This window comes from Pseudomyrmex gracilis, unplaced genomic scaffold (genome assembly GCF_002006095.1).
Source record: "Pseudomyrmex gracilis isolate BER0280 unplaced genomic scaffold, ASM200609v1 scaffold_352, whole genome shotgun sequence".
NCBI classification, from domain to species: domain Eukaryota; kingdom Metazoa; phylum Arthropoda; class Insecta; order Hymenoptera; family Formicidae; genus Pseudomyrmex; species Pseudomyrmex gracilis.
Genome location: NW_018020936.1, coordinates 98799 through 122951, shown reverse-complemented (window position 1 = coordinate 122951; position 24153 = coordinate 98799). Strand labels below are relative to the sequence as shown.

At 37.5% G+C, this 24153-nt stretch overlaps 4 protein-coding genes across 8 annotated transcripts in view; 2 read left to right on the top strand and 2 right to left on the bottom strand.

Annotated features, from left to right (window-relative positions):
• The first annotated feature begins 235 nt into the window (after nucleotides 1-235).
• On the top strand, nucleotides 236-4207 carry LOC109860240 (golgin subfamily A member 7). 3 transcript variants are annotated; one of them, XM_020439199.1, is made up of 3 exons: nucleotides 236-445; nucleotides 1022-1186; nucleotides 1336-4207. In XM_020439199.1, the coding sequence occupies exons 1-3, from the start codon at nucleotides 437-439 to the stop codon at nucleotides 1624-1626; spliced, it is 465 nt and encodes a 154-aa protein (XP_020294788.1). In that variant the 5' UTR covers nucleotides 236-436; the 3' UTR covers nucleotides 1627-4207. The 3 variants fall into 3 exon arrangements, with proteins under 3 accessions (XP_020294788.1, XP_020294789.1, XP_020294787.1); XM_020439200.1 differs by having other exon boundaries at nucleotides 1007-1186; XM_020439198.1 differs by lacking the exon at nucleotides 236-445 and adding an exon at nucleotides 484-655.
• A 401-nt stretch (nucleotides 4208-4608) lies between these two features.
• LOC109860236 (G protein-coupled receptor kinase 2) overlaps nucleotides 4609-24153 on the top strand; it is a 60402-nt gene continuing 40857 nt past the window's right edge. Inside the window, exon 1 of the mRNA XM_020439189.1 lies at nucleotides 4609-5248. The gene's annotated coding sequence lies outside the window, so the exon portion shown is untranslated. The remainder of the gene's footprint in view (nucleotides 5249-24153) is intronic.
• LOC109860234 (cGMP-specific 3',5'-cyclic phosphodiesterase-like) lies at nucleotides 6715-16104 on the bottom strand. 3 transcript variants are annotated; one of them, XM_020439179.1, is made up of 13 exons: nucleotides 14500-16104; nucleotides 13309-13533; nucleotides 12832-13160; nucleotides 12511-12750; nucleotides 11967-12324; nucleotides 10843-11012; nucleotides 10350-10572; nucleotides 10072-10146; nucleotides 9963-10010; nucleotides 9455-9736; nucleotides 8856-9232; nucleotides 8326-8762; nucleotides 6715-8207 (listed from the first exon to the last, which is right to left on the bottom strand). In XM_020439179.1, exons 2-13 carry the CDS (start codon nucleotides 13360-13362, stop codon nucleotides 7570-7572), a joined length of 3231 nt encoding a protein of 1076 aa, XP_020294768.1. In that variant the 5' UTR covers nucleotides 13363-13533; nucleotides 14500-16104; the 3' UTR covers nucleotides 6715-7569. The 3 variants fall into 3 exon arrangements, with proteins under 3 accessions (XP_020294768.1, XP_020294771.1, XP_020294770.1); XM_020439182.1 differs by having other exon boundaries at nucleotides 9963-10001; XM_020439181.1 differs by having other exon boundaries at nucleotides 15208-16104.
• On the bottom strand, nucleotides 19814-22645 carry LOC109860239 (synaptic vesicular amine transporter). The gene is made up of 8 exons (XM_020439197.1): nucleotides 22552-22645; nucleotides 22238-22447; nucleotides 21628-21894; nucleotides 21493-21533; nucleotides 21209-21355; nucleotides 20719-21040; nucleotides 20372-20591; nucleotides 19814-20199 (listed from the first exon to the last, which is right to left on the bottom strand). Exons 1-7 carry the CDS (start codon nucleotides 22643-22645, stop codon nucleotides 20374-20376), a joined length of 1299 nt encoding a protein of 432 aa, XP_020294786.1. The 3' UTR covers nucleotides 19814-20199; nucleotides 20372-20373.

The window sequence follows — 24153 nt, the reverse complement described above, 5'->3', positions numbered from 1 at the left end:
TTGAGTTCCACTTTTGTGGAAATACGGCTAAAACCAGCGGCTGAAACCGTCGTAAAAAATTACTATAGGATGGCCGCTCTCAGGTTTCTCTCTGCAGTTGTATCTGCTGAACGCGACCAATGACGCCGTCTGTACGTAGTTGGAAAGCACCCTTTATGTTCTAGGGACTCTATTGTCGCGTAGCGCGCAACGCAGTCTGGCGGCAAAAGCCGTAAAAATGATCACGCCACTTGCTGCGCGCGCATCACTTATGGCAGCTGAAAGTTGTAAGTAGCTATCCCTTACTTTTCTGGAAGAGTAATCATTGTCGTTGTGAGTCGTAGCCGCTGTCAATTTGTAATCAGAAAACTAAGTGCTGTCTTTGAGCTTGATAAAAATCGAGCTCGATTATCTTTTTTTTAAGAGTAGTAGCTCAACCGACAAAACGAAGCTCAAAATGCCGTTGGTGAGTTCTTTGTACTTGCTTTCTGTTAGTCTCTCTCTTTCTCTCAATCGGAGCATTTCCTAGTATTTCTCAAACCCGTTTTTTACTTCGCTTTTTTTATCGTAACAATTTGTATTTGAAGATGTTTTTGGCATTCGTTTTGGTTCTTAAAGAATCAAATTGAAATTAAACAAGGCGAAAATGCGGTTTTCAGTCTTCGCAATTTTTGAGGTGAGATTTTGGGCGCGGTTTTGTGTAATTAGATTGAGACGAAAAATCTCAGGAAAAATAAAGTTTTGGAAAAAACTTCGAAGCTAAAATATGGATGTATAATTATAATTTGTTTTTAAACTTGGGTAAAAAAGATTTATTCTTTCTCACACAGTGTAATTTAGAGAGGTTATTTATATTGAAAAAAGTATGTCAGTATATTTAGGTTAATTTATTGTCAGGTGTGTTGATTTTTTTAATATAAAAATGTACTTATATTGTAATGTTTCTAAAAAAAAGAAAAGAGAGAGAAATTACTTTGAAAATTTAATAAACCATATTTAATATAACAAGAAAAATATGGCAAGATAGATTCAATTCTTTTAGAGTAATCATGCTGCTCTCACACCATTGGAAGATATGTCTGCAGGAAGAGGGCAGGCAGGTGGAGGGCCTCCTCAAAATTGTCAAAAAGTTTTTATACAACGTGACTACAGTGAAGGTACAATGGTCAAGTTTCAAACACGGTTTCCAACTGAACTAGAAAGTAGAGTGAGTATTAAAATGGAATAAAATCATTAATTAGTTCTGATCTTTATATAGTTTAAAATAAGCAAGTTTTATTCTTACAAGTTATATATTTTTAATAAAATTTATTTAAAAGTTGGATGATCAAAAATATATTTTATAATATCCTTTAGCTGGACAGACAGTTATTCGAGTATACAATTAATCAGTTAAACAACTACTTTGTGGAGGCAGAGCGTGCCACATGTTCGACCTATTGTGAAAGCTGTCTGTATTGTCTCACGGGTTACTTAATAAGTATATGCACTGAGACTCATTATGAGAAGTGTCTACGCAAAGTTGCAAAGTTTGTTAGTGAACAGAATGATCGAGTGTATAGGCCACGCGGTCTTCTGCTGACAGACCCAACAACTCGCGGGCTCAGGCTAATAGAGATCTCGGTACTGGATAGACCTGCGTCGTGACTGCATATTAGCCGATCCAGGGAGTTCTTCATGTGATCCCCCGTGCAACACTGTGAGCATTATTTTGCCAAATGGCGGATATGTACGCGCTTGCAAGTGCCAGTCGGCATAGAGGGTTGGTTTGAGTCTGTTGTGTGGTAAATCCACAAAAATTTAAGAGGAATTGTTCATTCAATGACGTCATCTTATAGACCGCACAGAAATATCTTGCATGATTAGTATCTTGTCGAATGCAATGAGATGGAACTCTCTTGCCGTCCGGTCGAGCCTCGTACTTAGTTCTTAATGTTAAAATGTAGATTGATATACCGGACAGATCTGTAGTACGTGTGCGAAAACCGGAAGAAAATAGCGACACATTGCGAAAATGTGATTCATAATTGATTCATGGAAATGCTATTGTAGATTTAACTATCAATCTAATTATATTAACAAGCTTATACAGGGTTGGCCTAATTGTGTAGCAAGAGAGTTCCGCATTTACTAGCATTCACGATGTCTCGATTTTAAAATGGTAACTTCTATATTTTCGAGAGATTTGCGTATACATTGAAGCGCGTGGATATGTAACGAAGCCCCACGTGGCACTTCTCTATTAGTTTTTCTTAAATTAGTACTTTTCTACATGTGTGTATGCAAAGCATAAGATATGAAAAAAAGTATATAAATACAGAGGAAAAACATAACTTCGTCGTTTGCATTTTTTACGTGTAAACGACGCAAGTTTTATGTGAGCCGCCGAAGTGATTCACCATGTGTATAACAGGATCTACATATTTTTTTACCGTTTAATTATGACTTTATCATGCCATTTGCATTTAATTAACGAGATGTGGATGAAATGCCTGCGTGAATTATTTATATCTGAAAAAAATGGAATTTTAAATTGGTCTTCTTGACACATGTAAATTTCATTAGAAAATTGAAGTAAAAGTTTCAATTTTAAGAAGTTTCATTTTCTATGTAAAAAGTAAATCTGAGATTTTTTTTTTTATCTTCCGTGATAAAGTATCTTCCATTATGTGTATCCTCGTGTATAAAGCACGAATCTTTTCGAATACGTATGCACACCAAGTGCAATATTTTATTTATCGCGCGGACATATGTCTTGATTACAAAAAAAAAGTAGAAATTATCGAAATTGCTGTTACAAACATTCGTTGTGCTATAAAGAAACTCATGGATTGGCTAAAGAAATTTATATAAAAGAGTGATACAAAAAAGCAAATTACGTACAATTTTTCGGCATTGTGATCAAGAATATGCCAGAAATTATTTACTATGCATTTTGCGATGCAAAACAATGTACAAACATTTTGTATCATTTTAGTCAAATCTCTCTCTAGTAGTGAATTTTTCCCATGTTAAAGTTTTTATTTCCGTTAATTAGTTTGTAAAATATGTGATCTCATGCGATACAACAAAATACTCCATGCTATTTTTTACTTTTTTTATATAATTTGCAAGCCTGAAATATACTAATACGCAATAAATGTTCGCAGGAAGAAATGCGGCATTTGTTTTGCGCAGATAGATTGGTGTCGCATTGGCTAAACTGGACATCAAACGAGCACTTATTCATTTCTGCTATGTAATTCTGGTGCAATATTATTATAATTTACCAGACAAATTGCAAATATGTTTTTATACAAGAATATTTCAAAACTATCAGAAAATATTTTAATGGCATTCTTGCTTTAATTGCAAGAAAAAGTCTTAATACTAAAATTATGAAAGATTTTATTATTTTTATAAATTAGAAAAAAGATTAAGTTTGCAGCCGCAAATAAAACAATTCATATTAAAATGAAAGAATCAAATCGCTAATTAATTTTGATGTTTTACGTAGTGTTTATTTTGTTGTATTTAATTTTTTATTTACTTACCAAAAAAAACATAAAACTAAACGATAAAGACTGATTCAGTTCGATTGATTGATTTCAGTCAGTGACATCGAAATCTAAATTCAGCAAAGTTTTATTGGCCACATTTTTTTATTTATCTCATTTACTCGCGGCATCGCATACAATGGCGACAATCTATTTTGTTCTTGGTCACAATGTATGCAGAGTCTATTTGACGTTGTAATGCGACGTATTACTTAAACAAACAATCTTGCCAAATAACTACGTCACTGCCTCGGGGTACGATTTCCTGGCATATATACATTAATGCATCAAGGAAACTTCGTACGAAAGATCGAAGATAAATCTCTAGAGACTGGAAGACATTTTGATTTCCAGAATTGGACAAAAGAATTTCATTCCGGTAACGAGAAACAATTAAAAGGAAGTCTCCCGGGAAATTCAAAGATTTTTGTTGCCCAATTCATTTAAGACGTCGCAATATTACGTACATAGAGCTTTGATTGCATGCGAAACGCGTATGTTTGCATATAATGTACATAGCGGATTAATCGTCAATTTAGCATAAAATATAACAATTGAAACAAAAATCCGTTTGTCACATTTAATTTAATTTAGTAGGACCAATATTGGATTAATGATCCGCAACTGTAAACGATATTATCGTTTGAGTGTTATTTCTAAATGTTTTAATAATAAAAAACAAAAAAATAGCATGAATGTATACTTTTTTTCAAAAATCCATTTTCTAATTTTGTTGACTAATTTTATCTTACAAAAATATATAGTACAAAAAGAAAAAGAAGTAAAAATACAAATGGTTTTGGAAAAAGAACATTCTTGTAAAAAAAATTGTTTTGTGTGTGCGTGTACGTGCGTAAATGCGTAAATATACGTACAGTATCCTCCATAAGTTTGGAAAAACCATCTTACGTTTTACAAGGCAAACAATCGCATGACAGCGATCTGTGCATGTTTTTGGTTTAGATACATAAGACGTCTGAAATGATAATAAACATTTTTATCTATAACACTTATAAGTTGTATATATGAAAATATATCGGACAATCATTTCGTGGCATCAAAAGACTTAGAGGTGAATTTCGCGCGCTAGTTTATTGTTACTTGGTTTGGGTTTCATTTATTTTCAATACTAGTAGCTTTCACAATTTTTACGGAATCTGAAATCAACCTGGGACTCAAATAGTTTATCACTTTTACAAAAACCATAATTGAACACCTTCAAACGATGTACTGTTTCTCTGAGATGTATTTACAACGCAAACACGATGTCACAAAATGATTGTCTGATATATTTTTGGCACATATAAGCTTAGAAGTGTGCTAGATAAAAATGTTTATTATCATTTGGACGTCTTACAATGTATTCAAACCGAAAACATGCACAAATTGCTGTTATGCGATTGTTTGCCTATAAAACATAGGGTGTTTCCGAATTTATGGAGGGTACTGTAAATATACATAAGAGTTAGCGTATGTACACACACATGAGACTATCTCAAATATATGTATAAGAATCTGATATAAAGAATACTGGCTTTTGACAGGTTTTTTTGTTTCACATATTTAGAATTTGCCCAGAACAACACCTTTCATTCACCTACCAGATGGTGTTCGTCCTCGATCTACTGCCATCTGAGAATCTTCCTTTCAAACTTCCTTCTTATTATACAAGAAATCCTTTCCTGCTCTTTCTTTGGCTCGTGTCACAAGGAATCGAGGATTAAGGATCTAAGGTACGTGTGTAAGGTGTTTATTATTTTATGTTCAACATTTTTCGATAAACAAAGTTATCGTGTGTTAATATGTTGTTTAAAGCAATGCTCATATAAAAGAAGCGATCTTTTTTAGAAGGGTTTTTTTTTTTTAAATAATTTGACATAAAAACGTTTAACTTCACTATTTGAGCACATTCAGATTTTATTTAATCATGTGCAATAAGTTTTGATATAGGAATAATTGATTTGCACCTATATCAAAAGACTAGAAATCATTTCACTCTCGTATATTCACATCCTATTTTCCAAGAAAATGACGCGTGCTTGAGAAATTCTGTAGAAAATAATGTATCGCCGGTTTTCGCAATATATCTGACGCGACTTAATCGACGCAATATTACGTCAATTGCAAAGGAAATTCAATTATTGCGCGCTAATTGCCACGAGAGATCGCACAATCGTCCACTCGGGACGTAATAACAGAATAACGGAAAAGCGCACAACCAAAGAGGCAAGCACGTAATGCTAACGTAATTCATGTTTATCAATCTTTTATCAACGTACAAAACTTGAAAACTGGAAATAATTGACGGACTCGCGATCACGCTTGCGTCACGAATTACGTACGTTTTTAAACGCAGTTCATGCATTTTTTATGCACGAAAAATTATAAATATTACTTATTCTTGTACAAAATTTAAAATGTCAAAATTCTTTAAAAACTAAAAGTGCAATTTTCTAATTTGTTAAAATTTGAAATATAATAATTACTCAAAAATAATTATTTTCTAATTATTCGTTTCTTTGTTACTATGGATATCGATTTGTGTGAAAAGTTTCGAACTGATAAAACAACGAAATCACGTGGAAGCGTGTTTGCGAGTCCATTCTCACACATTTCCAATCTATAAGCGATATCTTTGTTTGTCGCGCGAAGTATAGCCTAGAACATCATCAAGATGTAATACAAAAAGATTGTCAAAATTGAATTCATCGTCTGACAACACTTGACGTGTTTACATGCATACACACACACTCTTTTGCGCTCTACGAAATTGCAATTATGAGCAATGTCGTTGTAAAGTGACAACGACCGACGGTCGAGTTTCTCTAGCTACCTAGCCATCAACTAAATGTACATAAGTTTACATAATATCGTGCCTACGTATTATCGCCTTAAAACCTACCGTCTTGGAACAGTCTTTTCAAACTCGTACGTGAGATTCTTCATGAGATCACTGTAGAGATTTATTTTCTTTTTTCTTAATTTCTTTCTGTTTTTCTTTCTCGCGTATGTGATTTATTATTTTATAATCATGAAAATTTATCGTTAACGTTATTACTCCGGTATTTTGATTTGTCGTTTTTCTATATCTTGCAGTGGTATAATATCAACCATAGTGAAATTGATAAGATATCCAACTATTTTCTTTAGGAATGTTTTTAGAGAAAATGTTGTATAGTTTTGTTTCAATTTTGTTTTGTTTTTTTATATTTCTGGTGCAACATTTTTTTTTATGATAAAATGTTAAAATCTTTGATTTTAGTTTATTGTTTAACCAATTTGATCAGATAATGTAGAGATTTTTATAATCTCTTCATTTTTTTATAAAATACTGTGAAATGAGCAAAACTAAAATGTTATATTTACTATTTTATTAATTTGTTGGTTTTTTATTGTAGATGGGTTTTTGCTCAATATAGTTTCTTTTCGGTTTGTATTGCAATCATTCTGGTCTAAACGTTTGTTGCGTTTTTTGCCAATATTGTTAATTTTTTCAATTTTGTTCAAGTACACGAATTTTACAAATAGCGAATTTTTCATTTGCACAAAATCTACGTTTGTCGATTCTAAATCAATTTTTTTAGATTGCAAAATTTAATCATTTTTGTAAGTCGAAATAATTTTCTCTCTCTTGAAAATTTTCAAAAAGGATTCATTTCCTACGAGTATTTGATCACTCTGAGAGAGAAAACAGCAGCTTTAAAAGTTTTTTTCGTGCAATTTATTCAGTATCTTAGTGATATTCTTCGAAAACATGAATTCTTTACATATCAAAGCAGGAAACGATCTTTCTCTCTTTTTATCATGATTCTCTCTAACTCTTAATTCCCTCAAATTGGGACCAACTTCTCTAGGTTCATTTTAAATCTTGTCTTCTGTGTAACAGCCACGCTGTTCACCAATCTAATCGATCATCGTCTAAGCAACTCGCACGTTAAAGATTCCACCTTCGACAATTAGAAGTTGCGATGTGTTGCAAAAATATTTATCTCTCAATATCATCACTTATTAAGTGTCACTCAGGGATGCTCTCGAGCGTCGTCGAAGTTAGCCGTCAAATGAGCAAACACAGTTTGTTCCGGTTTTTTCTCTCCGGCAACAAGGCCTTCGGTCTGCCGCCGTCTTCCGAGCTGCTCCTAGCATAGAGCGACCTGCTGATACGATGTCGAACTCCCTTGCTCAATGTACGTCCGCCTTTTCTCAACGAAGCGAATCTGCCGAGCGTTGACTTGTCAGTCACCTGTTCCTTTTTGTCGGCATGAACACAGTTCAAGGTCGTTACTGTAAACTCGATGTCCTTAGGCTCGTAAGAGATAAACTCTTCTACCGGTTCCTCGATTGTATCGTGATCGATCCACGTCAGTCCCATCTCGACCTTCTCCGCTAAATCCTGCCAGTGCTTTCGATTTTCGATAGTGCCTTCATAGAGCGGTAGTATCCACGGGAACGTTTCCGATAGGACTTTGTAGAGTGGCAAGCAAATAACGTCGATAAAACCGACTTGCATTTGCGGCAACTCATCTCGCCGCTCGCGATCCATCATCGCCACCGGCTGCTGGTTCAGCTGAAGACGTTCCAGGTCACCTTGATCAAAGAACTCGTCAGCAACCAGCTTTGCCACGCGATGTTGCACATCCCAAGGTTTTGCTATTGCGCTCACATCGCACGCGGTCATCATCATACCGCATAATACTGCAAAGAAAGAAAGGAAGATTGATTAATCGTTCAAAATATCTACACACATTTAAGAATCTGAAAGACAGATATATCGATTGTTGTGATAGTAGCCAGAAGTAATAGTGACTCTTACATTCTTTTTTTTCTTCGCTCTGCCAGTCGAATTCGCCCTCGTCAATCACCTCCATAAAACGATTTCTTTTCTTGAAGTACATCGCTAGGTCGGTTGACAAGATAGCGCTCTCTACTACTTTCATCACCCGTCTGTAGTCCTCCATCGACAGGTTTTGAAAGATGTTGTTACTATCGGAATTGAGAATCATGACGCACTGATCGAAATGATGATGTTCCATTGTGCTGGTCGAATATAAAATCGCCAGCGGGGACTCGGTTTTCGTCTGGAACGCATTGTTGGTACCGCGATGATCCAGATCGTGGCACAGACAGGCCACCAGGAGTCCGAGAATTTCCAAATCGGTCATGAATTGTTCCATCTTGCCGGTCTTCAACATTGCGAACATTGTTTGCGCGACATTTAGCGCGTGCCGCCAGTTGTGATATTTCACCGGCCTGTTAAAATTAATTTATCAAGTTCAAATCTCTGCAAGTCCAATGCTTCGAATGTGCAAAACATTTAGTGCAAAAACGATGGATAATACATACCTATAATTTTTCTTTACGCTGAGGATCCACCTACACAAAACGTCGTACGGTATATGGAACTTTTGTATCAGATCGCATTGCTTGAACATCCGAATAGTAGCGCGACACGTATCGTCGTCGGTGAGATCAAAGTCGATGAACGTGAAGCTGTAGAGATTGTATGTTTCCGCAGACGGAATAATGTCGGAGACAAGCCGGAGAGCGTCCTCGTTGTTGGCGGTCGCGTGATAGCTTAGACACTCGAGGGCGACTTTCTGTTTCGCCATCAGCTTGCACGCGGACTCGTACATTTGCGTGTTGTGAATTCCGAGACCGCAGAAAATGGCAAACGCTTCGAAAATCGACACATCCGAGTCGGTGAAGGACGCGCCGTTGTCCTGCAAAAAATTCTTTTTGCTATGTTTCTCTATATTTTATTTAAACACACGTGTGTTTAACTTTTGCAGCGTAAAAGTCGCGCACGATACGCGCAAGCGATTAACATAACAAATTATCGTAACGTAATTATTTATAGAATTACATGCAAGTTGTTAACAAATTACTCGAATTATTAAAAATCAGTTAAAAAAAATAGTAAAAAGAAAATGATCAATTCAGACCTTATTGATCAATTGAGCAACTCCGATGACAATCCTCTGTCCGTTCACAATTGGCATGCACAGAATACTTTTGATGAGTTCCTGGCCGCTTTCCATCACGTCTTTCTTCAACCATGTGGTGACATCACCGATGTTAAGAATTTGTCCTGTCGCGGCAACGTACCTCGCGATCTGTCCCAACGAACTGGACAGGTCGGCGTTACTCGGTCGGTAGATACGCGCCTCTTGCGTTTCGTTATCCATTTCGAAGACCATGGTGAACTTATTGCCCTCAATAGATGCCTGAAAAAGATGAAAAACTTGATTATACGAGTTGTATATATTCGCGAGCTCGTAAGTTTCCGACAAATCGTATGTTTAACGAAACGCTTAATATTTCTTCATGTCTGATGCTTTGAGAAGAGTAAAATCTCAAAGAATGAAGATCTCTCGAAAGATACTGAAAAAAAACAAACTTTTATATTTAGAGGCTTTTATTCAAATTCGCAAGAATTTGTTTATCACTCACATGTTGTTGGAAAATGTCCTCCATGTCGATGTTGTTGCTCTGAGCCGCCAGGAAAGAGAAAAAATCATCAGACTTACAAATTCGAGTAACACGTGGCGGTGCCACTCACCTCTCTTCTCGATAACGGCTTTCTGCTCTCTTGTACCGATTTCCCCGGACGCTCAACGATTTTCTCGAGATGACCCTGCAACGAAACTTAGCATCTCTTATTGTGTTTTTAATCATCGCACAATTTGTTTTTTTTTTTTTTTTTTTTTATTCAATATTATTAACAACATTATATATTGAGATATAAAATTGTAAAGTCGAAGAAAATGCTTTTACAATTTAACAATATATCGATATAGTTCAAAGGTCAAATCGATGCCTCGCAAATAGCGCACTTACTGCCTCTCCGCAGTCCAAATCTAGCAGATAAACAGCACATCTTTCACACTTGAGCAGCTCCTTTGCCTCGGTCATGATCTTCGTGACGAGGCACTCGAGATTGTTCTGCTCCTCGAATATATTCCGTGCCAGATTCAGGAGTATTTGATTGCGCCGATACTCCTGCACGGACAGCTCGAACAGTTGGGCGTTCTGTATGCCGATACCGCAGAACGTGAGGTATCTGCGACAATCGATGGGTGGTAAGATAAAATTAGACGCTAGATTGTATTAATAAACGTATCGATCGCGCGTGGCGCCGATTATAATTGCGCGGCAATTACGTGCTCTTGTAACCTTACATCGGCCTTACATCGTTACGCAATCAATCGAGTGCAATACTATGTGTTTTGCTTCTTTAACATGCGATACTTTATGTTCATTTTTTGTTATCTCGCGTATACGCGAACCTACTTAATTTTCGAAGTTACATTTATCTTTTTTTGATTTTTACCTTTGAAACACCTCGACGTCTCTGTCAGTAAACTCGTTGCTACCGTTCGTTTTATTGATAATTTGAGCGACTCCGATAACGTCACCTTCGTAATTGCATATAGGCATTGACAAGATCAGCGTCGTCTTATATCCCGTTCGCATGTCGATCGCACTGTTGAATCTCGGATCCTGGATAGGCGCAACAGAGATGCTTATCTTAATTTCGGCAACGTACAAACCCGATGCCGATTAATTACATCTATGAATCCGATTAGTCACAGTGGGAGTTAAGACTCGGCTCCCTCATTCTTGTTTTGATGACGTTAGAAGAGTTAGAAATATCGCAGAAAGTGTTTCTTTTTTTAGTTTTCAAAATTAAATAATATTTTTTGTAATCTTGAAACTTGTACAAATATGCAATAACTCTGACTTCAGTCTGATATATCACGTGCAAAAGTATAAAATAATTCGCTAAGTAGAAACGCTGTTTTTCAGCTGTTTCACTACAAAAGTTAGAAAACAGCTGAGATTTCACATTTAATTTCTCGATTTTTACACTGTATTTTCACTACACACAAGTGAATTGTTCGCATATCTCGCATATCCCTCCGTCAAGTATAATATCAACTTTTTATGAGAAAACTAAAAATTAAAGTTGCTAGTTGACAATGAAAGTTTCCTGATATATTTCTCACCTCTGACGTCATCAAAACAAGGATAGCGAACAGAGGAAACCGAGCCCTAACTCTATCATTAAATCATGTTCTAATAGTAAATTTTTGGTTTTTAATTGATCAAATTGTGGTGGTAATGTAGCTTCGGAGAATTCATAATTAAAATTCGAATGAATGTGATTATAAGCCAACAAATGAGCAGAGATGCCAGTTTGCGGACGCTAGCAACATGCTCAGCAAGTAGAGGGGATACACAGACAAAACGCACACAGGTGAACAGCCGTGTACGTGTGCGCTCAGCGCCTCGGCGAGTGGCTGCTCGCTTGTGTGCGCGTCCCCTCCACTTGCTGCTGCATGTTGCTAGTGTCCGCAAACTGGCATCTCTGCAAATGAGGCCTGTAACCACATTCATCGAATTTTGATTTTAACAATAATCGATATATCGATCATTCGATGACAAAGCCGAAACCTTGTAAGCATCTTTGATGTTGATAATCTCCTTAGTCTGTGCTACATAACCGGCGATACCGACGCCAAATGGTATTTTGATTTCCTCGTTCTTGGCCCGTTGCATGGCTTCCTCGAGTTCGGTGTCTTGCGTGACATCGAACAGCTTTGCCACCAGATACCGATCCTCGAGAGGCCCTTTGGCCAGGAACAAGCTGCCGCGATCGGCATGAGTGAGTAGGCCAACGTTTACGAGAATCTTATGACAAAGGACATTGATATCTAGCTCGTTTGCCACATCCCGTATCAGTTCCATAAATAGATCGCTCTCGTCCAATCTGCCTAGTTCTTCGCGTCGACCCATTAGCGAGGTATGAGTCCTGAAATGTTTGATATTTTTGTGTTCAACCGCTAAACAACTCTTCGGTAAACTTGAAAAATATTTTTATGTATCAAGACAAACAGAATTTAATTTGTATCAATGTTTTTATCAGATCTCATCAAGTGTGTGAGAGCATTTGAAAGTTATGAAAGTGTAAAACGATATTATCTCACTCTGTAGTTACCTATTGGGGCTCTTGCTGCGCTTCACAGGCGAGCTCGAAGCCAGCCAAGTCTGGAAGAGATCGGACGTCACGCTGTTGCGTTTGCCTCCTCGATTGAGGAGAGTTTCTTCTTGCTGCACGCTTGGCGCGCTCGGTGTTATTGTTTGCAGCATACACGTGTTCTGCAGTCGTTGCCGAAGCTCGAGGCTTGCTTTCTCTTGCAGCCAAGTTTCCACTAAAGCAGGATGCGCTTCCAAATACCTTTCGTCGAACGAAAACAGGCAATGTTAGTTGCCGTTATTTCACTTTTTTTTTTTTTTACGATCGCCGAATATAAATTACCTTCCAACCCTATCCATGGTGAGATTGTCCTCCTCGTCATACTCGTGTATGGTGTCCTGACAACTAATCCTCTTGCTCTTGCACAACCTGGCGATTTCACCCTCTTTCGTGTCAGTCTTTGTACTTGTACTTAAGGGTATTTTTGATTCTGTTCGCGCGGACGTTTTCAGCTTTTCGGGATTGTCGTCGTGAGAATCGTTAATTTTCGACTGTTCGGGATTGGACGTGCAAACTAAAGGACAGTTGTCCTTTTCCGATGTCCTCTCGGACACCGGTTTTGGGGATATCTTCATTGTTTCGAAATTCTCTAGGTTATTGTTGTGATTTGCCTTCGAAAAATATTGCAGTTGTCAATATTCGAGTTTTAAGGAAATGTTTTTTTTTTTTTTTTTTTTTCATATGTTCAAGCATATCGAAAAATGACTGTACAACAAAAGAAAGAAAAACAGAGAGCATTAGTGCAAATTATTTAATTACTTCTGTGTCGGCGGCCTCCGACAACTCATCATCCACTTCGTCTTCTGCTTCCATCACCTTAAGCTTAATGTAACGTGCATTGAGCGCAATAGGAATGTTCAGTTGTGTCTGCGATGAGAATTGTACGGTAGAGATGAAATTGTTTTTTTTTGTTTTTTTTATATCTCGTTGGTCACTCGTTTTCCGATGTTTTCATGCATTTTTGTGACTATCGGAAATTTGAATCTGGAAAAATTTGCACCGTCTTCATGTCTTCGCAAATTTGTACGTTTTAGAAATGAAATTTTAAGAAGTGACGAGTTTTTGTTATATTATTACACGTGTCCACAAGAGACATTTGTTTTACATGAGAAGTTTTATTGCTACAACATTCGAAGTTGTGACACAAATAATTCCTGATGTACGAATGTTAGAAAATAAATATTTTACGATTCTCTGTTTGGTAACGATATCATTGACGAAAGATCGATTTTTCATGAATTTCATATTGTATTGATATATATAAATTATGCAAATCCGTATGCGGACGGGATCCTTGTGTTTTTTCCTCCGTTAATCTTTTCTGTTGCGCATTTTCGTGCTCTTTCAATTCTCCTACGGGAGGAAGGGGGTGGGAGGGGGAGAGATCGAAGGCAACGACCCACCGGGGAAATCTACGTCTAATCACTGAATTATGTAATTACGCGATTCAATATTCATGAAGAAGCCGTTGCCGTCGTCTGCAGTTCTCAACGAGAATAACCGCCTCACATTAAGTCCCTTGTTAATACGTTTCCTGTCGATGATTATCCTTTCCGCGCACGTATCCCGCTCTATAAATCCGATATTTTATTTACTAAAAATTGAAATTGACGCGGATAAGGTAAGACGTGGGTACAAATGCGATAAATATTTTGGCGACGTTGATACGTTTGAATATACAAAAATATTTATATAATATAGATAGATTATTATATTATTATTGTTATACACAAACTCAAAGTATAAGTTTTTTCAATGTTCCATGAACATTTTAAATAATGTTGCGTAAATAATGTTACGTTTTTTAATTGCGATTCTCAACTTTTTTTATCGACACGGAAAAATTTTGAAAATTAATTTAAGTATATGCGAAGTTTACGCAAAGTTTAATTGTTTACTCTCGGAGTTGTTTAATTTATTCAATCGACACATATAACCAGCGTCGCTTACCTGCAATAAATTGTTTGCGATGATTGTCTTATAAATGTAGCACATCCGCGTGTCCGACCCGAAATAGCCATTACTCCTGCGAAATGTCATTCACGCGTTCCTGTCACACGTGAAAGCTCGTCGCATACAATCGAGTCTTTCGTTGACAATTATCATATCCGATAGACGGATCATTTCAACGGGTCGCGATGTATTTTGTTTTTAACATCCTGTCGTATTTTTTTTTAAGTGAACGTCATCGGAAGTAACTCGATCGTAACACTGTACCCTAACCATGTATACTTAGCATTTTTATCACAATCTTTTGCCCGGTAAACATATTTTTCTTTCAGTGTCAAATGTTTTTTTCCGAACTCTTTAATTCGAATTCCAAATGCGTTCAATCATGATCGACCGATAGAAACTGGGCGCTTGCCAAATAAAAACGCGATTGTTATCCGTCATGCAAAATTCGAACTTGATGCCAAAATCTTCGTCACACGATCATAACTCGCGTTTATTTTGTTCACGTTTAAGTTCATCGTCATTCGATGTATCTATTTCTTCAAAGTTTCCATCAAATTCGGACTTTGATTGCTCTTAACACTCATTTGTTTTCGCAAATCTGACGTGCTCGAATTCAAGAACTTTGCGTCGACGTTTGACTAATTATCGCAAGTGATCTTCGATCTTCGCAGTTTTTTTTTTTTTTTAATCTTTCATAATTACCTTCTCATTTATTTCGTCGACTTATTGTGTTAATTAACACAGAACTCGTCGGAGTCGCTTTCGCTCTTCCGGGTCTCCGAACAGGATCGCTCAAGACCACACGTGATCAACGTGAGCTCTAAATAAGCGCTTTCGCGCTTCCGGGAGCAAGATCATCGTCTTCTTTGCACGAGGCTTCGATCATCTCCACGTTGTCGGCCTCGGAAGAGAAGAAAGCCCGTCCCTCTCGCACCTTCCCGCCCGAGTTATTTATCGAGGATCTCGCTCCGATCTTGCGCGCCAGACAAGATCGACGCGCAGCCCGATGACAACGTGCGATCACTAGCTCGAAACTGCATCGACCGGCACATTGTCCTCTTTCTAGATTGCGAGAATAGGCAAAGTTTCTCCGTCTATCTCATTTCCGATAGTATCACGAGAAGAGACAGTAATTCTCCGCGTTTATTTCAAAGTCATTTCCGATAGAATCTTCATTTCGTTCGGCAGGTTGTCATTCACCACCGAAACACCACCCCCCGACAGATCATCCCATTCTGTCAACGTCATTCTTCAGGATCACCTCTGACAATCGTTGCAGCTTCCGCTTGTTCGTGACATTTCTTGATTTTCACACTATTTCGGAAACAAATTCATTCTAATCTCACAATTGACAGTTCAAAGAAAACTTTCCAAGTCGGGATATCACTGCCGCATTATTAATATCGTCTGTCACTGAGACCAAATCGCGTGTGCTGCGTTTTGCGCCGGGACGCGGGACGACGGACACTACGACGACGCGACACAGCGAGCATCTACGAACCAGTCAAAAGCTCCGAGCTTACTGAAGTCTCTGTCCTTCTCTCTCGTCGAATCAGGCGGGTGTCGGAGGAGAGCAGCGCGGAGCTGGTTACGCGTCCAAGCCTCCTACGGCTTCTCCGCTCCGCTCCGTGCGTCTCGCGCGAACGCGCATCGTCATCGCGTTCGTGTGTATCTTGGCTCGCTATCTCCGCATCGGACGTACATTCGTATATCTGTTCCCGGACACACGTGAGTCCTCACGGACTCTTATCGTTTTTGTAGTGTGGGTATTACTTGAATTAGATAGTTCTTTGCACGTACGAGAGTATGCGTGAGGCTCACGAACTTATCGTCTTCGTTGTAAAGCAGCCGCGTTCGATGTGCGCAACCTCACGAACGCTTATCTTCCAGCTGGTAGTGTAGGCGATAGGTGTGCATGTGTACGCGCACGTGCGGCAGGGACATCGAGAGGAGCCGCATCTTCTCTCTCTCTCGCGCGCGCTCCCGCCGCTCTGGGAAGATCGATAGCGGCCGACAGAGAGAGAAAGAGAAAGAAAGAGAGAGAGAGAGAGAGACAGAGAGAGAGAGAGAGAGAGAGAGAAAGAGAGAAAGAGACAGAGAAAGTTATCCTGGCAAGCAGAGACCGGCAGGCCAGCATCCCCTGCCACCTGCAAGGATTTTCGGCTTCGGAATTTTGCTACCGACGAGCGAGCGGTCGTCGTGCGTCGATATTTGATGATGCCGCGTGTGCTCAATCGATCGAGCTACCACGACACAAAAGCATCGCGGAAGCTTTACGAGCGCGTAACTCTCTCCGAGATCGAATATTTGTGTGTATGATACGTTTCGAGATATTTAACTATCATTGTCGTATTTCACTATTGTAATTGCATTCTCATACTCTCGCAATTAGAATTATATTGCAATTTATATCATTTGTTTTAAAAGTGCTAACTTTATATCAATGAAGGTCTTACGATATTAATTTTTTAGAATGAGAGAAAGAGAGAGAGAAAGAGAGAGAGAGAGAAAGAGAGAGAGAGAGAGGAGCTGCACATTGTCTCACACACACATGTCTGTTATTATCCGCTAGGTAGTTAAAATGTTTGTCTTGCAACAATGTCTTCCGAGCTAATTAAAATACTGCATCTTATTTGCAATCAGAAACAGTTGCAATTCTTTAAATAGAAGTGGTAATATTCATACATATACATGTGTGTATTGTGTTTCTTTGAAATAACTGTACTTGTTATATTGCGTATGTCTATGAGATTCTATTATTTCATGTAAATGTCAGCAAATTATGAAGACAATATCCGATCACAATCGGAGCTTCACAGATCTATTGTTGCAATAGAAATTCTGAAATGCTGCCTGTTGAAACTACTTTTTGAATATATAGGTAGTTGTGAACTTCCATCTTGTTTTTTTTGTTTTTTTTGTTTTTCACATAATTCTAAACATGCAAAATCGCGTGTCTCCAACGTACACAATTCTAAAATATACACAACCAAGAGTGGTGAATAAATTATCGTGGGTTTCGATGTCGCGAGAATTGGATTCTAGCCAGAATGATAAAGTTTTGAAAAACGAAGCGATGGAAAAAGGACGGGATTTTTTAATCAGAATGAGATAGACAATGACGCACTGCGTAAAAAAAAGTGCGAGTAGGGGTCATCGAGATTTGATGGGGACTGAATGAATCATTAGCGACGATGAGGGAAAAGGGGGTCATGGCTTCGTGGGTGAAGGCGATCGCTAAATTTCGCTTCAGGGTCGACGACGAGGGTTGGCACGCTTTATCATTGAATTTATTTTGCGATCTTTCGTGCAACGATGTTGTCACTAATCTCTGTCAAATCCCGGAATACAAAGACGGATATATATTGGCGAACAGAAATGAGACAGTGTCCGCGACAGGAACGTGGAAAAGTGAAAAGACCACTTTATTGAAAGAGAAAATAATAAATGATGAAGACATCGTCTCTAAAGATTGGTCGCACGACGCGTGATCGAAATTTAAATGCGTCTGTGAAGAACGTTTAAAAATTGTTCAGGAAAATCTAGAAGTTGTACACAACCGTACAATAATTCACTCGATATATCCGACGTGATTTTTTTTTTTTTTTTTTTTCACCGCGTTATTTCAATGTTACTCCTCATGTTTGCGTAACCGAACGAGGCTATCAAAATGTTCCGCGGTCGACTTACCGGACCGTCATTATGGCTCTTCCATTAAATATACGCTCTTTCGCGTCTTTTCAGTCACTGACTTCGCCTTGTCGTCTCTTTCACGTTTTATTACGGCTTTCTTTACCTATCCTCGTTCTGCTAACGACATAGCGAAGAGCTTTGCCCGACATACTATTCACCGCACTTTATTTCGCGCGAGATTAGAGTTACACGTACACACACGCACACCATTTTCTATTTATAGAATATAATTTAACTCTTATTTTTTTTTTTTTTTTCTGTGACATTCGTGTGCTGAACAAAATTAACTTTTTCGTTAATTTACGGAAACTTTTTCGCAAAAACGATACATACAAATAGTCTAATTTGTTGTCGAAAGAAAATTACATAAGTACGAGAAGAGATACGTTTATGCAAATCATTTCGCGAATGAGGGCACAATCGGAATAAATAACATCATAAAAATATTGTTGTTAAAACTTTTGTGAAGAGCGAGCTGATCTTAAAAACAAAACTTTTATTTGATGTCTGTGGAAGAAGGTCAAATTGTTTTATTGATTTTACAATTTAGAGAGTTACATGTCAACACATATGTATAATATTGATTTTAGAGACATTTTACCTATTGGCTACAAATGACACGCAACTTTGTAGCGACAACTCATCGATCAGAGATTATTAATAACATTGAATTTTACATTATTAATAATTCAGCCATAAATTAGTGCAACAATGCTTTTTTTTTGAGGGGAACAATTCATCTTTAAAAAGATTTGCGCGGTGTGTGCTCACACGCCGCCCACTGGGTTGCATTTAGCTTCTCTCACATTGCGGCCATGTGATTAGTGCAACAGCTTTGCTAACGACGATCGGTGTTGTTCACCGAATAAACCCCCGGGGGTGATAAAGTTACTCTCCATCTCATATCCTCCCTCGTTTCCCGCTTTACAAATTTCTCGAACACCGACGTCCGCCACTTGTTCGCGTTGTATCTTCAATTGTTTTGAAAAAATAAGGATGTATATTTATCGGTTTAACTTTTCTACGATTAATTGTTCTTAGCTTTATTTTTATATATATATATTATATTTATATTATATTTATATTATATTATATTATACAGGGTGTCCCAGAATTGGTGTGACATCTCTCGTAGACAGGTAGAAGGAGTAAAACTGAGTCGAAAAGTCCAGAATCATTTTTTTTCTATTATTTATAATAAAGGAGTAATTGTTAAGTAAATCAGGCCGACCTTTAGCCAGGCGCACGGCAGTGAGTCACGCGCCTGGTATGTGTGTGAGCGCTCCGCGCGGTTCACTGACGTGTGCCTGGCTATAGATCGGCGCTGATTGGCCTCTGATTTATTCAATAATTACTCCTTTATTATAAATAATAGAAAAAAAATGGTTCAGGACTTTTCGACTCAGGTTTACTTCTTTTACCTGTCTACGAGAGATGTCACACCAATTCTGGGACACCTTGTATATATATTATATATATATTAAACTTTTTTTGAAACAATTAATGAGGGAAAGTTTTGTATCTAATATTTTTTTCATATTGTATGTTATTTTGAGGTTGCTTTTTTTAAATTCTTAACTCTTAGAAGCAACAAAAAATTTCGAAATATGTATAATATGTTGATTAGGCGCACATTCTGATCTCTGCGTGGGCTAATGATGAGCGAATATTCGAAGTAGACCGTTAATGCACAACGTAACAGAATTTTGCTATAGCTCCGAGTACATTAGCAAGGAGAACCGGCCAGCCGGCCGATCGATCGTTGTCATGTTTTCTACTTTATGGAATCGCAAACGCGCTTCTTGTCCGTGTTGCATATCGCTCCCTTGAATTCAATGAATTCCTGTTCTTCGATCTGAGAGAACGTCGTTCTGCCGCACGAATGATAGTCCCAGGGATGTTGTTCGGCCAATAATTCAGTTGGTTGGCAGTTACAAAGACCCGGTGTGTTACATAGCGCGTTTAATTAGAGACACGTCACCAGATGCTGTCCCGAAGTATCTAAAAGCGAATATAAGCGATATTTGATATTGCATACGCGCGTGCTAATCTACTGAACAATAACTCGCTCTAATTATGATAATTATGATAATTGTTGGTATATTATCTTCTCCATTCGTTTACGAATCATTCTCTTAAAAAACAAATATTTACTATGATATTTAATGTTTACCGTCAAAGATCGTCGTCGGAATCGTGAAATCTTTCGTACGGTGCCGCGGATTTTTGAAACGTGTCGTAATCTTTCTTTTGCTCCTTCTGAGCCAGTAACTTCCTTCGTTCCAACGTGAGATATATCAACACCGGACAATACGCTATATTCACGATACCCACGATTCGCATGACCCATGGAAATCCCACGGCCTTGACCATTTCGCCGCCTATGATGGGTCCTTTAAAATTCAATTCACGCAATTATGTGCACAGTTTTATCTTGAAGAAAAAACTATTTTTGGTTTTCGAAGACTAGTTTTATTACTCTTATGAGGTGTCTTAATTTTTTGATCTCAATGTTTTTACCTAAAGAGTAGGCCAGGCTGACAGCCACTTGTTGGATTGAATAAACGGGTCCGTAGTTGCCATTGTGGTCCACCAAGCTGGCCAGTAATGGCACCAGAGCCGCATCGGCAACGCCGATGCCCAAACCCATCCCAAAATGCGGGAATATCAGTTGCGACATTGCGTTTGCCGATGGAATGAGAATGGCGCTGACGCCGACCACGAACATGGCCAGAATCGCCACTTTGCTGCGCCCGTAACGATACGCTACCACGCCAAAGAAGTTAGTTCCAATTAAGTAGCCTAGACTATCCGGAATGAATACCGTGCCGAGTTGCCATTTCTGCAAAATATTAAAAGCTTAAAACTTTTCTGTGTTTTTCAAACGTTTATTGAGTCAAGTGAAATTAACACACGAAATCCAAAGTAAACGAAAGTTGGTGAGCAAAATGTTTATTGACATTTTTTTATTAGCATCTTTGTAAAATAATACAATAAATTCGTTACGAACCTTAGGTTTTATGTGAGTTCGAAGCCAAATTGGCAAGCAAGGTTCTAATATAGCCATTGGCGATGTTGAACACCAAATGGCACCGAAGATGATAAGGATATGTATATTAGACAATAAATGCGTCCAAGTGTTCTGTTCTTCGCTTGGCTAATAAAATCATAAGATTTAATTAAAACAAAACGGATTCGATTTTGCTTTATATTATTATATAAGAACGTGTTTTGTACGTTCTCATTTTTAATTAAACTAAAGTTGCACATTAAAAAAAAGAAGAACGTACTTACTTCTGCATTCGTCTGGATGTTGAATGTCAAGATTTGCAAACCTGTAAAAATTAACACGTTTCAATTTTTCGCTATTTTGAAACAAGGTAATTATTTCGTGCAGTTTTTTTTATAGTTTTTTATTAAATTACTTACAAATAACTACAACAATGAGGCAAGACACCAATAGAAAAGGTGCCATTTTGCCCTCGAGATCGTAAAGAACAGAACCGATTGGATAACCCAGTAGAACACCGAGAGCGATGCTGCCGAGAACGAAACCCATGATTTTGGATCTCTCATCTTCTTCGGCGTAGTGAGATGCAACCAGAGACATGCCGGAGACCGCTATGCATGCCGAGGCTATGCCTTGAATGCTCCGAGCTAAGAACAGCACTTCGTACGTTTGTCCGAATGCGAATACTGCGACAAGAAAATTTTACATTCACAAAAGCATCATTTTATTTAAAAAAAAATTATGTGAAATTGTTTTTTCGTTAAACAGTAGAATATAATAATAGTAGATAGAAAGAAGACGTCAGAATTTTTGCACAAGTTTTAATATTTTACAATCAAATAAAATGCGTTACTCCCACAATTTCTTTTATCAAAATAAAAATATCAGGATTACAGTTAAATTAGAAATTATTAAAATAATTGTTTTCTCTATATATATATATAGTTGTTTAAATTGTTGATTCAAATATGTGATTTTATTTAGCAAAAAACCGTCGATGTGAGTGAAAATGACGTCTCTATAACTCACGCAAAGCAGCCAGCAAGAGATTCAGATTTCCGAAAACAAGGGGTATAGTGTATCCCACAGTGCCGGTTAGGGTACCCACGACGGGATTCAAAATTAATTGAACTAAAGCTTTTGAGCTCAACAGTAATCCCACCCTGCCGTTCTCGTCCTCCTCGTTGGTCGCGGTCGTGTTCACGTCGAGTGTGCACAGATAATCGGAAATAATCGGCACTGAAACATTTTACGGATCAGCAAATTGCGCGGCCTATCAAGTGACTTATTTCTCTCTCTCTCTCTCTCTCTCTCTCTCTCTCTTTCATTCCGGTTTTAATTACCAACTACTGTCAACAAGACATTATCCAGCAAGATACTGAGATAAACCACCGCGACGGTGATCACGCAGTTGCTCTTCAGGTCGTTCGATCTCATTCTCGTTCATTGATTACGATGACAATGCAAAACAAAAATAATTGCACCATACAGATGTATTTGTCGCGATGTTTGCGAGAAAACAGCCGCAAGTGAAGTTTTGTCTTTTACAAAGAAAATTTACAATATTTAATATCGAATATCGCGGTCTTACAATATTCAATATCGAATAACCTGGTAATTAAATTCGAAATAATTTTTATCAAATAGCGCTTATCTATTACATTTCCTGATGGAGGTTTTTTTTACTTGAAAATACAGAATAATTTTTTTTTTGTACATCAATAAACTTTCCGCGATCGACCTTCTCTTTTTCTCTTTTCTTCAATCTGATAAGCGCACGTAATTCAAGTAGCTCCTCTCAAAATTACACTTTTTTTTTATCACTTGAAGAGCTCTAAATATGACTGAAAAGTGGACGAGTCTCGTGCGAGCTTTTATAGCTGCTGAAAGCTCGTCCTTGCGCAGAAGCTTTTTCATGGGGGGCAATGCGAAGGTTAGTTCGGATGACGCACCCTTTCACGAGCCGATGCACTTTTCGATTTATCTCTATTATGGCGGCTTATCGGCCGTCTCCAGACGTTCTGATTTTTCGCAATTTTCACGGTGGTCTCATGATCTGGAAATAAATAGCGATACACGTGGCCGAGCGCGCGCGCGCGCGCGCGTAAATTGCTCTTCGAAGAATACTACCCCAATAGGAAAACATTTATGAAATTATGTGACAAAATCTTGGATGAAAATTGTGATTTGCAATTATGTAAATATATTATGAGAAATAGATGTAAAAATATTGATCTTTTATAAAATATTTGTAACTGTTTGCAAAATTAATTTCCAAATACTATTTCAGCAAAAGAATAACGATATGGCGAATCATCTTATTGCAGTATGTTTGCAAAATTAAATTTAAAAAGAAATTGTTCAATAATTGATAAAAAAATTTCAGCTATGTGATGTTTAAAACATATAGAAATATATATAATTGCATATGAAGAAATCAAATTAATTCACATACTTATGGAAATGCATAACGACTCTTTTCTAATTTTTGACAAATATTATTTACAAAACTTTATTTCGATAAAACTTGTTGCGTTATGGCGAATCATCTTAGTGCAATCATTTATGAAAAATCGTCGTCATTTATGATGCCATTTTTGTGCAATATTTTCACAATTTTTCTAACTGGGTAGCGACGTCATCAATGAGGCGGCTACGTTGTAATTTAATAGATAGAAGACTCGAAAGGTCATACACACCATATACGTGTTTTCAAATGCGATTAATCGAAATAAATACGGTATAGTTTCAATTTTATAATAAATAAATAATAATATATTTATATTCTGACTCTTTTGATATTAAATTCCAAGTTTCGTATTTGTTAAATTTAACTTGCGAGAACTTTTTATTCTCATAGAACGTTCATTTATTTCTCTTTAACAAAAAGTAAAAAAAGTAAAACGTAGGCGCAAATGACGAATTGTTCTCTCGTACCGCGCACT